This window comes from Magallana gigas, chromosome 9 (genome assembly GCF_963853765.1).
Source record: "Magallana gigas chromosome 9, xbMagGiga1.1, whole genome shotgun sequence".
Classification (NCBI taxonomy): Eukaryota; Metazoa; Mollusca; class Bivalvia; order Ostreida; family Ostreidae; genus Magallana; species Magallana gigas.
The window spans coordinates 10,547,182-10,562,948 of NC_088861.1; the positions used below are offsets into that span (position 1 = coordinate 10,547,182).

A 15,767-nucleotide genomic window follows, 5' to 3' on the forward strand; every position below is an offset into this window, starting at 1 on the left:
GTAAAATTAAAATCACATAATGACGCGAATTACTTATTTCTCTGCAATTCTCGCTATACCTTCAAAATCGCTTGTGCCCGCAAATAAAGCATCTACATTTATCTTTATCGTAGCATTCTCCCATTAATACCTATCATAAAGCGTTACTTGTACAAAAAAAAAGAAAGAATATATACATGTAGAGGTATGATTAGGCAATAATATTTAATGCAAGATAAATCAGATATGGGGAAGAGTGGCCTTTTACTTTCTGTTTTGAAATTTAACGGCCGGGATTATACCCTTCATATTTGCAGGATCGAGTCAGAATAACTGTATATACGGTATATCATGTTTGATGCTTTGTCTTTTTGCTCTAGACTATTAGACAAATTATGCTCGCTGCAACTTGAAAAAAATTCAAAATTTAATACATTTGATTTATTTTCATTGACAATATATATGCATGTAGTAAGTAGGCGATTTGCACCCAGAACAAATCATCGGAAGTATATTCAAGTGGTTTTACCAGTAAATATGTAATATGTATTACAATCAAAGCATTACAAACGGGGCCATGAAAATCACAGATGCATGTCTATGTATAAAAAAAAACTTGAGTTTGAATTGGATTATCATACGCATATATATATTTAAAATTTCGTGGAATCCTCAGGTGAAAAAGCTTCGTTGTTCATAGTGATGGGAGACCCGTTCTCTTGGTATTTCGCAGATTTTCTACAAATAAATGAAAAAAAAACACAGTACAGAATAATTACAAATAAACATTAACAAACCAAATAACTGTATTTTCATTAGCAGTTCTGTAGCCGCGAAGATCTACAACTGTTTTTATAGGAAAATGTTGGTACCAGATATTACGTACACAGAGCTTCAACTCTTCGCATACAAAGAACTTGTGATATTTGGCCCCCCAAAACTTTTTTTTTCACATGCAGGTCTTCGATCGACACGACTACACGAACTTTCTCGTAAAACAACAGATCTAGATCTACGGTAGCTACAATAATGTAGCCCTCTCCGATTTTTTTTTTATATCTGATGTTTACTGGAGAGGGCTACAATTCCGTAGGATCTCCGTAATGGTGCAAAATTATCTCCCAAAAATTACACATTATTGCAGATAGATCTATGACTATTTTTTTTCTCCATACTTTTCATGATTTGGGAATGCTTTGCCATCCTCTATGGTTTCCGGTAAGTTGGCTCCTAGTGTTTCCGGTAAAATCAGTGATAGTAGTCCGGCAATTACGGAAGAAGCCCCAAATACAACCAACGGTAGAGCTTGTCCAAAATGGCCATCCACTAAAGTACTCTAAAGTAACCCAAAATGAGAAGAAACCAGTAAACAAATTAGTGTTTATATGCATGAACTTGGTGTTTCTTATAAAGGTTCCAATAAAGAAACTTTGTATGATGGTGCATAAATTATAATGATTGTTCTTTGCTTCTTTTTGCTTTTTATTGAATTTTAAACTTTGAAATTATGATGGACGATAGGTCGCGTCTGAACTTTATTTTTAAATATTATAACAGTACATACAAAATCACAGAGATTACCGTAGGACAAAACGTGTAATATTAATTTATGTAAAGTGTACCAGATCTGCTATATATGGAGACACCATTCCTCCTATACGGGCACACGAGGAACTGGCGCCCATTCCGACATTCCGGACCACCGTAGGATAAAGCTCCGCCGACCAGACATAAATGACGGCAAAGGCGGCGGCGGCGCCGATCTTACCCAGCATAGCCAGGATAACGGTGGAGTATATTTGATGACCTGAAGTGTATGATAAAGATAAATATGTAGCATTGTAGCTTAGCATAGCTTAGCTTAAGAATAGCCAGGATAGCAGGGGTGTACATTTGATGACAAGAAGTGTATGACAAAGATATATATGTAGCATTGTAGCATAGCACTCCATAGCTATAGAATAGCCAGGATGTTTGTGGTGTACTTTTGATAACCTGAAGTGTATGATAAAGATATATGTTGATATGTAGCATTGGAGCTTAGCATAGCATAGCTATAGAATAGCCAGGATAGCAGGGTTGTACATTTGATGACCTGAAGACAAAGATATATATGTAGCATAGCACAGCATACTAGTAGCTATAGAATAGCCAGGATAGCTGTGGTGCACTTTTGATGACAAGAAGTGTATGATAAAGATATATATGTAGCATTGTAGCATAGCATAGCTATAGAATAGCCAGGATAGCAGGGGTGTACATTTGATGACCTGAGGTGTATTATACATACATGTACTATAGTATATCGACTTATGTAGCATGCAATACAAGTACATGTAGCATAGCCCAGTATACATTTAATGACGGAGGCATACAATATAGATAGATATAGCATAGCATAGCTATAGCAGAGCCAAAAAACAAAACGGCAGTTTGTATTTGATGACCTGATTTATATACATGTTTTAAGTTATGTGTTGCTGTAGCATGACTAATTTTAAATCCGAAATAATTGGACACTGGGCGTATACCATGGCATTCATGACCTGAATTTTGAATACCTCAATGATAAATTCAGCACTAAATTGCAAGCATAATTAAGAACATTTAATTGCATATCAAAGATGAAGAGTAGATTGATATATATAGCGTTGTTGAATACACTTGATAATCTGAGCTGTGTAGCATAACATCTCACGAAACCTGTAGAAAACGCGCTGCATGATTATTTGAAGATTATATATTATTTTGCAAAACAAAATATATCTTATAGAATACAAACAATTGAATGATAAAAAAATTACAAGATGAAAAATTTAATATTTCCATTAAGATTTCCTTGTCGAATATATAGTAATATCAACAGTTTTCTTACGTTTTTCTAGATACAGGACTGTAAAAATGGTACTGATGCAAGCTAGTCCCCCTAGCACCATGCAAGCGCAGTGAAGTTTCTTCCTTCCGGTTCGATCTAGCAGCACAAGGCAGAGAGTATAGGCCGGAAATTCCACCAGACCGGTCAGGAAAAAGTTTAGATAAAAGTCGCCGGCCAGGCTTCCGGAATTTAAAGACAATCCGTAATATACCATGCTCACAACACACCTGCCAGGAAGGGAAGGGTTTCACATAAAGTATTAAGGTACCTCACTACACCCAGTCTCGTACTTTTTATGACACTACGTCACAAGATGGCGATTTAAATGTTTTGTTAAACTGTTTATATCGTTCGATTGGGTTGTATATCGTCGTAGCTCAGTTGCTAAAGTATTGGGCTTTTGAACCGCATATCATGAGTTCGAATGCACCAGGAGCTTTTGTTCATGTTAACTGAATTAATTTTTTGAAAATATTTCAAGGTGTAATGAGCCACCTTAAGCTGAAGAAAAAGAGTTGTCAAGGTGATGCATGTATGTAATTCCGAAAATCCAGTAATTTTCGCGATGATCTAATTTTCGCTTACCCTGTCATAACTTTTACATAGCAAAATATTCAATACGCAGAAATTATATCAGGTGTTGTTTGTAATAAGAAACTTTTGAAATCGCAAAACGTTTACCTGAAACAAATAAAAAAATCACCTTTTCCCAATTTTCGCAAATTTTGTGACACGCGAAAAAACCAGATATACGGTATGTGTTCAACTTGTGTGATTGTTTGACGCTTTCATGTAATTCACGATATGTGAAGACGAACAAAAATTAACAAACAAACAAAAAAACAAGGGAAAACCCCTAAAACTAAGCCGGGGAAAACCCCTAAAACTAAGCCATAAAAGATATCACGATTTTAACAATATCATTACTTCTAGAAACTTATAATTATGTGGCCGGGTTTATTTGAGAAGTGTTCTTTAGAAATTAAAGTAACAATACATATGAAACGTGTATAACTCAATAGAATCCCCCATGAAATATACCTTAATACGCCTTTATGTTGGGTACAAAATTGCTAAATTGAGTATCACTTAACATTTACCAGTTGATGAAGATGACAATTGTACGGACAAACAACACCCTGGATGTGAACAAGTGCCAGAGCTGACCAGTCGCTGTTTCGTCACACTCCAGTGAATCCAGCTGTTTCTCTGTGACCTCGACCTTGTTTCGTTTGGCGATTTTACGGATGATGACCTTGGCTTCTTCGAATTTGCCTCGGTTGATTAGCCACCGAGGGGATTCGGGCAGCAACCTTGTAAAAAATTCAAACATATCGTAAAAGGGCTGGATGTTCATGACCTATTTAAGACTACATTAATCTTTACGGGACGAATACCTAGGTATAAAGATGTATATAGAAAACTGACGGGTACTTTTAATCATGCGCGGATCTAGAGGGGGGGTCGGGGGGGGGTCCCGACCCCCCCCTGGAAAATGAAAATTTATTAAATTTACATAGTAAAATTATCGCGAAAATATGCCTCGGACCCCCCCTGGCAAACACAATTATCCTTCGGACCCCCCCTGGAAAAATTTTCTGGATCCGCGCATGTTTAATGGCATACCTTAAATATTTGGTTCTGTTTTGCAATTTACAAAAAGCTTACTCTTATTTTGAACTGACTAACCATGATTATTTTCTTTTTATTTAAGTTTTAAAAATTTGAATTCTATTCACAAATCAACCGACAAACCAATATGTAATGGTTTTCATAGGAGGAATTCTCATGCTTTAAAAATGCCAATACCCTTGTCTTTAGCTTAGCTTTACCCCCTCCGCAATATATACTACAACGTATTAAGAAGGCTGGCTGCTCAACAAAATAACCAAAAGATCTGCCTAAAAAAATACTCAGGGTGATTTTAAGCCATAAACTATATGATATAGTAAAGTAAAAACACAAATATTCTATGGTAACAGTTTGAATATTTTCTTGACGTACATTTATACAGTGGGAGTTCCTTAGTCTCAAGGAGAATAATATACAGAGTACTCTGAAAAATGGCCAAGACCAGCTCAATTAACCTCGCCTAAAGATATATATATTGGCATTATCGACATACTTTATAATATTTACATTAATTTTGCAAATATGTTTCTTTATATGAACCTATATAGACGCGTTCATTTGATCTGTGTGAACTTTTTCATGACGTCACAATGATCATAGCCAACACTTATCGCCTGCATGTCGGTTGGATTAATGTGAACATAAAATTCCCGGTAATTTTAACATTTCTTAACGGTTTGCCTTTTTCAAATGGGAAAAAAATCTGGTCTATTGACTGTTCAAACATTAAATAATTGATTTATTACCTAATTCCTTTTTTAGTTTCCGGGGTTTACAATTTGATAATTGCAGATGGTTTTCGTGCCATTATGCAATATACTAAGATTTTTTTTTTTCATCTTTTACATGCACAAAACCTGTTGCATGCATTACAACATCTCAATTTAATATTAGTATACACAAAGAAGGGGGAGTCTTCAACCCATTAGATTTTAAATAGTCTTTTACCTTATATGAGGCTTAAAACTGTTGATTATTTGATACTCCATTTTGATAACATTGAATTTGGTTTCACCAAGTACTAAAAACAGTGTCTATGTAAAGGAGTATACATTCCCTGAGAAATATCGAAAGGATGTAACATTAACATACCCGCGTCTGAAATACGTTGCCGGTCCAACAGATCGCAGTCTATTGACCGGCGGTCTAATAGATCGAAGTCTATTGACCGGCAGTTCAAAATAGACGCAAATATTTGAAGAACTTGTTGGCACGTGATCAAATCTTCAGAGAAGCCCTTCGGGCATCACAGGATTTGATCACGTGACCGACCAAGTTCATATTCTGGTGAACTATTCAACTTTCTTTTTATTTCTTAGATAAACTCACCACCAATAAACCAGTATAAAGGCTGAAGGTACGGACAGGACGATTTCGTTGTACTTCCACTCTCTGACGAGGTACCCCACGAGACACAGAAGCACTAGTCCCAGGGCAAAGAAATACTCTATCACCACACCGGCCCACAGCCGCTTAGAGGGGCCCACAATCTCCATACCTGTAATAAAAATAGTGGGCGACTCTCTTACTTTTTTGGTGCAAAAACCATCTGAGCTGAAACCTGAAGCTAAGTTTAAAGTGGGAGTATTTATCGGTAGATTATGACTCAGTTTTTTTTCCATTCAAAACTTTTGAGTGTAAACAGGTTTACTAAGAGAAAACTGAAACTTTTTTTTAATCAGTGTTAAATGTAAAATGGCCACATGGAGACGAAATTTTAGTAAAATGTCTACGGTAGCTTTTTGAACATATTTACTCGTCATGTGAAACATTTTTTTCAGTAGATTCTGATTTCAAATCAATGGATATACTAGTATTATGACTTGTAATGTTCGAAAAGAATTCTCGTTTGTTTTAATAAGAATAGTATTATACAGGCATACCGTATATCCGGGGTTTTTTTGCGAAAATTGAGAAAATCTGTAACAATTTGCGGCAGTCATTTTTTGCGATATAAAAAGTTTTTTTATAGAAAATGATACCGGATATAATTTCTGCGTATTCATAAATTTGCGATTTAAAAGAGGTCGCGAAAACTAGATCATCTCAAAAATTACCGGATTTACGGTATCATATTCAACACATTCAAGTTTGATTTCATTCACTTTTTTTAAATTTACGATATAGATAATACACCTGCATTGTAAATCAGTTTCAAAGATAAAATCTGCATAATATTCAGTTTCTAACATATTAAGCAAATCTAAATAACTGCACTCGGCTGGCTTTCAAAAGATTTAAATTGTCGTTGACCGAATTCGAATTTTAATAGCTTAGATATATTTGATAGTATTGAAATAATAATACACTTGGCAATTGCCGTCAACCAGATCCATCACCACCGACCCCCCCCCCCCCCCTCCCCCAACCCGACCCCCAAATAAAAAATGATTATTCACCCAGGACAAATGCCGACATGAAGGTTCCGGCACAGCAGAATCCGACGATAAACCTGAGTACACAGAACAGGTAGAAATTGTCTGCCCATGCCACGGCGAGGCTGGAGGCCAGCAGACCCAGGACAGATAGGATCAGCGTCTTCTTCCGCCCTATCCTAATTAAGCAGAAAATAATACAATGATGGTCAGTATGCTGCATGTACAAAACAAACCAATCCTTTCTACCCCCTTCCCCCTTCCCGCCAAAATACGCGAAAAACAAAAACAAGAAAAGAAATTCAATCAGGATCAGGATAATTTTTTTTTTTTTTTTTTTTGCTACCTCGGTTTTCTTTCATTCTAAGGAAATTTTAAAACAACTGGTTTTTTTTAGCCTAGTCAGTACATGTATATATAAAGAGCTGAATATTTATTGTATAGACGGAAATATTCGCCTCCGTTTTATGTTCGTCTCCTTCGCCCACAGGGGCCAAGCCCGTTTTAACAAAACGGGCTTGGCCCCTGTGCCTTTGTCCTCGTTGTCAGCGAGAGGATTTAAAACTATGCGAATAAAAAGCATGCAGTTTCTAACAGTGTCTGGGCGAATTCAAGACGGGGCAAAACCGTTTGCAAGAGTAGCCGGCCAAAAACAAGGGGCGAAATAAAACAAGGGGCATAAAAATAAGCAGGTACGTACAATAATTTACAAAAAAAATGATAGAACTTGAACGATGAACGAGGCTGACCGATCGCTGTATAAACGAATGTGGAGAGTGAACGGTCGTTGAACACTGATCATAACCTTAAAAAACGCTGAACAAGTGCATGAGCAAACAAACCGCGAACGGGGCGCGAACGCGAACACAAAGTTAACAGTGAATGGGTATCGGTTTTCTTCATAAGGAATCATTCTTTGAGTATTACGAGTTGATCAAAAACAGGGGGGGGGGGGGGGTACTTATATGATAAAGCCTGAAGTGCTTTATGATATATTTGATCTTGAAAATGTAAATATGCTGAAAATTAATTATATATACCCTTATTTTGAAATGACTTCATCTTAATGTGTGCATAGTGAGTCTTGCAAAATTTTATCGCAAATAAGCAAACATCCTTAAACAATTACCGTGTTTTGTTTTTTGTATTTGGCGGTTTTTTTCCCCAGAGATTCTTAACCTTTCGTCTACATAACTGACTCATTTTAAGGTCTTTTACCTTTCGGCTGTTCGATTTTTTTTATCATAAATTGGGGTTGCATTGGTGCCATCTCTTCCTTGGAGAAAACAAACACTTCTTACATACCTAGGTGTTTTTTAAATCATTTTGGGTGCAGTTCAAAACAGAGGTAGCTAAGTATTGGTAGTTCCCGGGATTCCCACTTTTCAAAAGAGAGCAATGTCATTATATTTATGTAAATATCCTAAAGATGTTTGCCTTAAATATTTTTCGACTTTGTTACTACCAACCATGCATATATATATACACACAAATCAAACTTTGCTAAGTTTTGGGTAGTTCCACGTAATGTTCTAGTACCTCAAGGACATTTAATTGTAAAAAGAGAGACGTCTGTACAAATCATTTCCATGTTTTCGAAGCATCGTGTTACAGGGCAACAGAGACTACTTGTATTAAAAACGTGAATAATTATCAGTAAACAATTCTTACATTTCATAAACAAATGCTCAGAAAAATAGCGCGACCCCCTTTAACAGTGACAATAGAGGCAGATATAGATATAACATTTTTAGGGTTTTTTTTCGAAAATTATTGTCTTTTGAAAGGTTATCATTTTCTGCAAACTGAAAACTGCATATGTAGGTATACTATACATCAGCGAGTTTCCATGGCTAGATGTCCTCATTTAAATATTTCCTGATGTTTAATATACATGTTACTATGCTGATATTTTAGCATTCACGATTGAATCATTATTTTTTTTTGAAAGATATAGTCTCATAGCTGCAAAAGTGTGTGCATACCAATTGAGTAATGCGCGTTAGCGCGTTATGAAATTTGTATGCACAAATCGCTTCAGTTATGAGATTATATCTTTTTTTAAAGTAATGATTTAATGCTTATATTTACATTTTTTGACTTCTTGCGTTGTCTGCAAATATGATTTATAGATTAAAATTCCTATTTTATCCTAAGGGTAAGTTCATATTAAAGATCAAAGTTCACGCTTGTGACTGTTACAGTGGCTCTTCCATTTATATGAACTTACCCATAGGATAAAAAGGAATTTAAAGGTGTAAATCACATTTGCAGTAAAGGCGAAAATTAAAAATGTAAATATAAGTATTAAATCGTTTTATTTTTGAAAGACATAGTCGCATAACTACAGCTGCAGTTATGAGACTATATCTTTAAAAAAAAAAATAATGATTCAATGTGTTACATGTATAGATAATATTTATTCAAATAACTTTAATCGAGAAAATATCGAGTGTTGACTTTCGTCTCTTTAAAATTGAGATATTGAACCCTTGACCCTGTTTGTTTTCAATATCAACATATTGTTGTTATATTTGATGTATAAAATCCTAACCGTGCGCACTTGCTTTCATGTCACACACAAGTACCATTTAAGACTTTAGAATTCACTTCTGTATACACCGGTATAAGTATATATAGCTGAAGGATAGAGAGAGAGAGAGAGAGAGAGAGAGAGAGAGAGAGAGAGAGAGAGAGAGAGAGAGAGAGAGAGAGAGAGAGAGAGAGAGAGAGAGATGCCTTTACACTTACTTGTCCGATAACGCCCCGAGCAGAAGTGCACCCACAAACACACCAGCGAAGAAAATCATCTTTGCATTTGACGCCCATATTGCCTTGCCACAAATAAGATTTTGCTGAAACCAAAGAAAAATAACCATTCAAAGATCGTTAGTACAGTCATTTATTTTAAATATTTGGTCAAACCATCTTGAAAACAGACAAATGAAAATGAATCATTTAAAGGAACCTAATGCTGGTAAAGGTAAATACAAATGTGCAGTACATACGATACATATGTACATGTATCTAAAGATGACGTCACATTGCGAACTTATGCACTTGGGTGTATTCGTTTGGTCGATTGGAGAGCTGCAAGTGCTCGTTTGCAGTATGGAGATCTCCGGTAAATCTCTATTGTCTACTTTCGAAATAGCAGGTAGACGATGGATATATCTAATTCTTAGACAAGCTCTGGAAGTAGCAATCGAACACACCCTAGATTTTTTTAAAAGTACAATGTATACCTCTGACGCGAACGTGTTTTCGTACACTGTCTTGTCATAGACCCAGTCGCTGCAGCTTTGCTCTGGTCCGCCGGTGACATTGACAGCCGCGGGCGTGGAGAAGACGTAACACTGTTTGTAGATGACCTCGTTGTCCGCACTGAGCTCTGTGGGAATGAAGGCCTTAACTAGGTCATCATGGACCGCTCCTTGACTGAGGAAAGTGTCATTTGGATAATTCGGCAACTTGCATCTGTTTGAAAATAAAATATCATCATCATCATCATCATCATCATCATCATCATCTTAAATTATGAACGATTTAATGCTGGCTAAAGTGGTGTTGTCAAAAATGACTTGAAAAAATCAAAGAAGCTAAATTGTGTCAATTTTATAAATTTTTTTCCTGGTTAGTGGTGGTGGTGTGGATGGAGCCACAGTGTCGCTGAATAGAAAACCGTGCATCGTAACGTAGCACTCAATTTAATCTTGTATAAACATGTACGTAATTGCATCCTACTTCTCAAATTTTGCGAACAAAAAAATTTATTGTAAAAATAATCAAAGCGATACGAGAGGACCAATGCCCAGTACTTATTGACTCTTCTCCAGAAGCGAAAAATGTCCAACTAGGCAAATGATAGTGTTTTCGTGCATTTATTAAACTCTGTCCCCGGTCCAAGAAACAAATACAACAGTCAAGGATTTTGTGTAGATTATTCTGATTACGTCAAAAGCCTTCCAAGGAATATTTTCATCTGAACATAAATTACATTGCATAATATATATATTCTTTTGCCTGATAGCATTAGTTAAAAGCTGTCGGTGCAGATTGAAAAAAAAAAGGGGGAATAAAAGAATTCATGAAAAATGATGCGACGATGCATACAAGTCTCGTTAAAGTCGAAATTGAAGATTTTCAGAACCGGTTAACGTTCCAATTTGTACATATACTAGTCTGTGTAAATATACACGTGACACTGTATAATTAGTTCAGAGTCAGACGGGTGACCGGGATTTTTCGGTCGCACCGACCTTAATATTTTCTCTTGATGTTCAAATTTCGGAATTCGTTATATAATATAATTATTCTGTCTCATACTCATGTATGCTTGTATATTCTCAAATGTTTGGCTGTCATTTGAGCAACAGAGAAAATATAGCACCGCCATGTACTGATCGTTTTAAAAATCTTGAGTAATCTTCTTTGGCTTTCCGCAAATATATATTCTTTATATACAGAGAATGGGGATAAGAGAGCAAACATAGCACCATGAATGTTTTCTTTCTCCGTGAAACATTATCCTTTTTAGAACATCATAGCACTACTGTGTAAATGTACACCAAATTTTAAAGTAAATATAAAATACATGTATTTATTTGATCGTCGCTAGCATTGAATGATATATGAAACTTATTGGATATATGATAAATGGGCCTTGAATTTTCCGACGAGTCTGTCTGTCTGTCTGTCTCTCTCTCTCTGTCTCTCTCTCTCTCCCCCACCCCCTCCCAAGGACAAGTTAGGACCCGAGAAAAAGTTTTACTTTAAAAATTTCCACCATGCATGTGGTCAGTTTTCTGGGTCAGCTTGGTATATTATTGTATGATTCTTTTTTATTTACAAGTCGGTAAACGATGTTGTCGACTTTATTCAAGAAGAAGCGTGCATGCATACTGCATATGAATTTCGATACACGTTAAACAAATTTTCGAAGTCTCTTTTGCAATATCTAAGCAATAAACAACGTTTTTAGTTATCGTACGGTTTAGAACCACATGTACAATGTGTATATGCCTGTACAACGATTTTTTTCGTAGTGCTCGGACATCAGCAAAATATATAAAACGTTGTATCAACTGTACTTGTATATTTATAAAGTTAATTAAAGTCATTTCGTTTACTGAGCTATGAAAGCAGCTATAAACTAGTAATGGCTGTATGCTAGACATAGCATTCACACATCGTTATGAATGAGCTTCTTTGAAGCAGTCCGTAAGATGGTCGGTTAAGCGTAGTAAAGGAACGTGTATGGTTGTGTCCGTGTGTAGAGGGGGTCATTAATGAATATTATATCGACAAAGTAAATTGTCGGACTTTGACAAATTAAACCAGTTTCCCTGGGAACGACACGGCTTGATTTTTTAATAGTACACACAAACTGTGTGAGACCTGGTATTTATTTTAACCAAAATTAACGTATCGATAAAAGAAGATGGGTGAATAAGGCGTGTAAAATGCCCATACACGGTCGGACAAGCTACTGAGAAATTAAAATATCAATCAATCTTATATTTAAAAAAAAATCATTTAAAACAATATATATTTAATATATCATTGATTTTAAACCTATAATATGTTCAATACTTGGAATATGTTGACTCAAACAGGCGTTTACGTATCAAAACCTGTAAACAGTGTCATTTTTTAAAACTTTAAGGGATTTTTTTTATAGAGTGGGTATGGGCTCCATATTTTTCTCATAGTCTAATTAAGGTCTAATGGAAAACAAACCGATTTCAATCAACAAAAACGTGGAGAGATGACCCACTATACATTAAAAATATTATTTTGTATCCCAACAATGGAACGTTTTGAAAAAATAATACAAGTCCGTAAATTCGTAGCCAAAGTGACACATAATATTTAAACAGCCTACTTTGTTGTGTCTGAAATGGCTCACTGGTTAGAGTTCCTGACAAAAGCTCATTTTAAATATCTAGGGTTTTTATGGTATGGGTTCGATACCACCAAAGTTTCAAGCAAAACTTTTGTTCTTATTTCTTGTTAAATATATTAAAAACTGAATATAGTTAGAAATTGTGCTTTGGCAAACTCGTATTATAATATATTTGAATAGATTTAATTGGGAAAAAATAAATTCAAAATTGTATTTCACGACTAAACCGAATGGGCATTTGCGCCATCTTATTCCCCAATCTTCTTTATAAATTAATGTTCTCGTTACATTGAAGAAAATGAACGATGCGTGTTTTCAAATGGTTTGCTACTGTAATGGATGTACAAAAAATAGAAAAAGAAAAAAAAAAAGATACACACTTTGAAACTTTTATCAAAAATATGTTTACGAATTATATGAGCTCAGTTTTCAAAAAGACTACTCGAGAGTGTTCGCACCCCCAACCACCCCCTCCAAAAAATATTTTTACAGACCTCAATTTATAAAATCACATTTTCCTTCATTTACATGTTTTATCCATAAATCTTCAACATTTTACAAGGATTTGGCAACACTACAAGTGCGGGCCTTTGGGCGTTTAATCCTCCTTTTTTCCTTATAGATAACAATAAAAAGAAATGTCGCTGAATCAACGTTTATTTTATATTTAAAATACATATATTAGTTACGCATCTAAACGCGGAAATCTTTTTTCTATTCTTGCCTTTGGTGGATATATATCTATATGAAATTGGATTGGTTCATTTACATATCACCGCGCAAAGACACACCAATGAAGGAACGCCATCAATCTTTCAGGATTGGCGATTTAAAGCAAAACAAAATGGCAAAGAATTTCGCGTAAACATACACAAACGTGCATATCTAAACCCTGAAAAATTCCCTGGAGACCCTCCAACACACTGTTACTTATCGTATATATATGTACATGTACATGCTATTAAAGAGGGTTCAATGGTCGTGGCCATTTTTAGACACTATTGGTCTCCTTTAGAAAAAGAGTTCTATAAAAACATATAGGAAAACACCCACATTTCAAATGTAAATTATATGAATTTTTTCTTGACTAAATAACAGCTTTTAGCTTAACAAATTCATGCAGATCTGATGGTTAAGTTTGTTGACCATTCAGATATAGCCTCCTGGATTACATAGTATATACATGTATCTCCCATACCGTGATACGTAATTTATCACTTTGACTATATTATAAAGCTACTGTATGTTTTTTTTGAAATGATTACGATATGATGATTTTGTTCTTCTCTTTCCGCCTCATTATACAATGCAATTAGTAATTTAAGCACGCGTCTCTATAGTTCCCATTTATTTTCCGAAACACAGATAAGAATCGACATCATAAAAATGTCCTCTAGTTTTGTCTGCATACACAAAGTATTTGTTATTTTATAATCACCACAAGCATGGTATACCTTGGTTTTGAAGAAGATAGCCTCGAGATGTTAACATTAACTGTATAAAAGTTCTCGTCAAATATTAACAGGTACAAACACTTGTAAAAGATACATTCAGCTACAAACATGTACGCATGTAAATGCGTTAACGCATATATATTCAGATTTTAATCTCATATTCTTCGTCTTCTGAAATAAATTATCGAAAACTTTATATGAAAGGCAAATTTTAAATAACTTTTATTTCGAGCTCGTGTGGTGTGCAACGTACTAAAATGTTTAGCTTTGATCGCTTTAAGAAATTGCTCTAAATAGAAGAACTACTCTCGTATATAAAAATTGCATGTTATGTGAAGATGTTTAATGAATTGGTATCTTATTTCAAGCCATTTATCAACTTTGAATATGCAATAAATTATTGAAAGTAATAGAGTGTTTCGGAAAGTTCGAATTGAATTGAACATATTTTATTTTATAAAACACATACAAAAGGATCGGAACGTTCAAAATATACCACGCCATCAAATCAAATCAAATGCACTTTTTTGCATGTGCCTTTAAGAGGTAATCGTCGGATAATCATTGCGATGTTTTAATGAACTTGTTTTGTAAATTTTTGAACATGCAGTTAAAAGCTTCATTTTTTTTTTTTTGGTGAAATTTGTTTTGTTCATATATTGTTTACAAAACAGGGGTCAGAGAAAAATAGGTTAATGACACAACATTCTTAATTCACTTGTGCTGACTTTTAAAAATGCCACCGTTAATTAAAACACAAATTATATTCAGGCATACATGCATATGGAAATCATTGCCCAAAAGAGTGGAAAAGATCTTTGACATTTACCTGTGTTTTGGAATTCCTAACAGAAACACAGAATTTACCATATGAAACGCCGCTATAATAGATGGCAGGCAAACGAGAAAGTAGACGAATTTTTGATACGGTCCAAATTCTCCCAAGACCCCGAGAAGCTCGTCAAAATGCATCTTCTGTCTGTCAAACGCGCTCGTGCACTGAGCCAAGATTAATGGGACAAGTTCATTTAAATTTCCATAAGGTATGGCATGTCACACAAAATGTGGATGTTTACCTTTTGGTATATTCATTCATGTACGAGAGAAACGGGGCTTTTCGTTCTTGTCTGATAGCGATCTAATAAAAAAAAAATTTATAAAAGAGAAAAAAAAATACTGTAGATTCCTTATTTTACGCCAGTACTTAATTCCGCGATTCAACGGGTTTCCATCATATCGCGATCGAGAACATAAAATCGCGAATGTCGAAATTTTAGCATAGTTTCATGTAGTTTACATATGTTTGAAAATTAAAAGCGAGATTTTAAAATTCGCGAGACGGGCTTCTCGCGATCTTATACGCGGACATTAATTTCTCGCGTTTAAATAGGAATTTACAGTATATTCTAAATCAAAAGTTAAAATAGTATGTCCTGTCTTTCTTGCCTAAAATGAAAAATGTTAAGTGTATAGTTCCATGCTAGTTTATGTGTGGAGTCCGGAGCGATCGGCCTCACGGCCAACACTTTCTCAAACATTGAAATTTC

At 35.1% G+C, this 15,767-nt stretch overlaps 1 protein-coding gene across 1 annotated transcript; it reads right to left on the reverse strand.

The window, feature by feature from the left end:
- Nucleotides 1-402: 402 nt before the first annotated feature.
- On the reverse strand, nt 403-15,237 carry LOC105324701 (organic cation transporter protein). The gene is made up of 10 exons (XM_034479439.2): nt 15,050-15,237; nt 10,107-10,338; nt 9,613-9,716; nt 6,886-7,040; nt 5,816-5,984; nt 3,955-4,167; nt 2,855-3,081; nt 1,602-1,786; nt 1,155-1,315; nt 403-717 (listed from the first exon to the last, which is right to left on the reverse strand). Exons 1-10 carry the CDS (start codon nt 15,190-15,192, stop codon nt 633-635), a joined length of 1,674 nt encoding a protein of 557 aa, XP_034335330.2. The 5' UTR covers nt 15,193-15,237; the 3' UTR covers nt 403-632.
- Between the last annotated feature and the right edge of the window lie 530 nt (nt 15,238-15,767).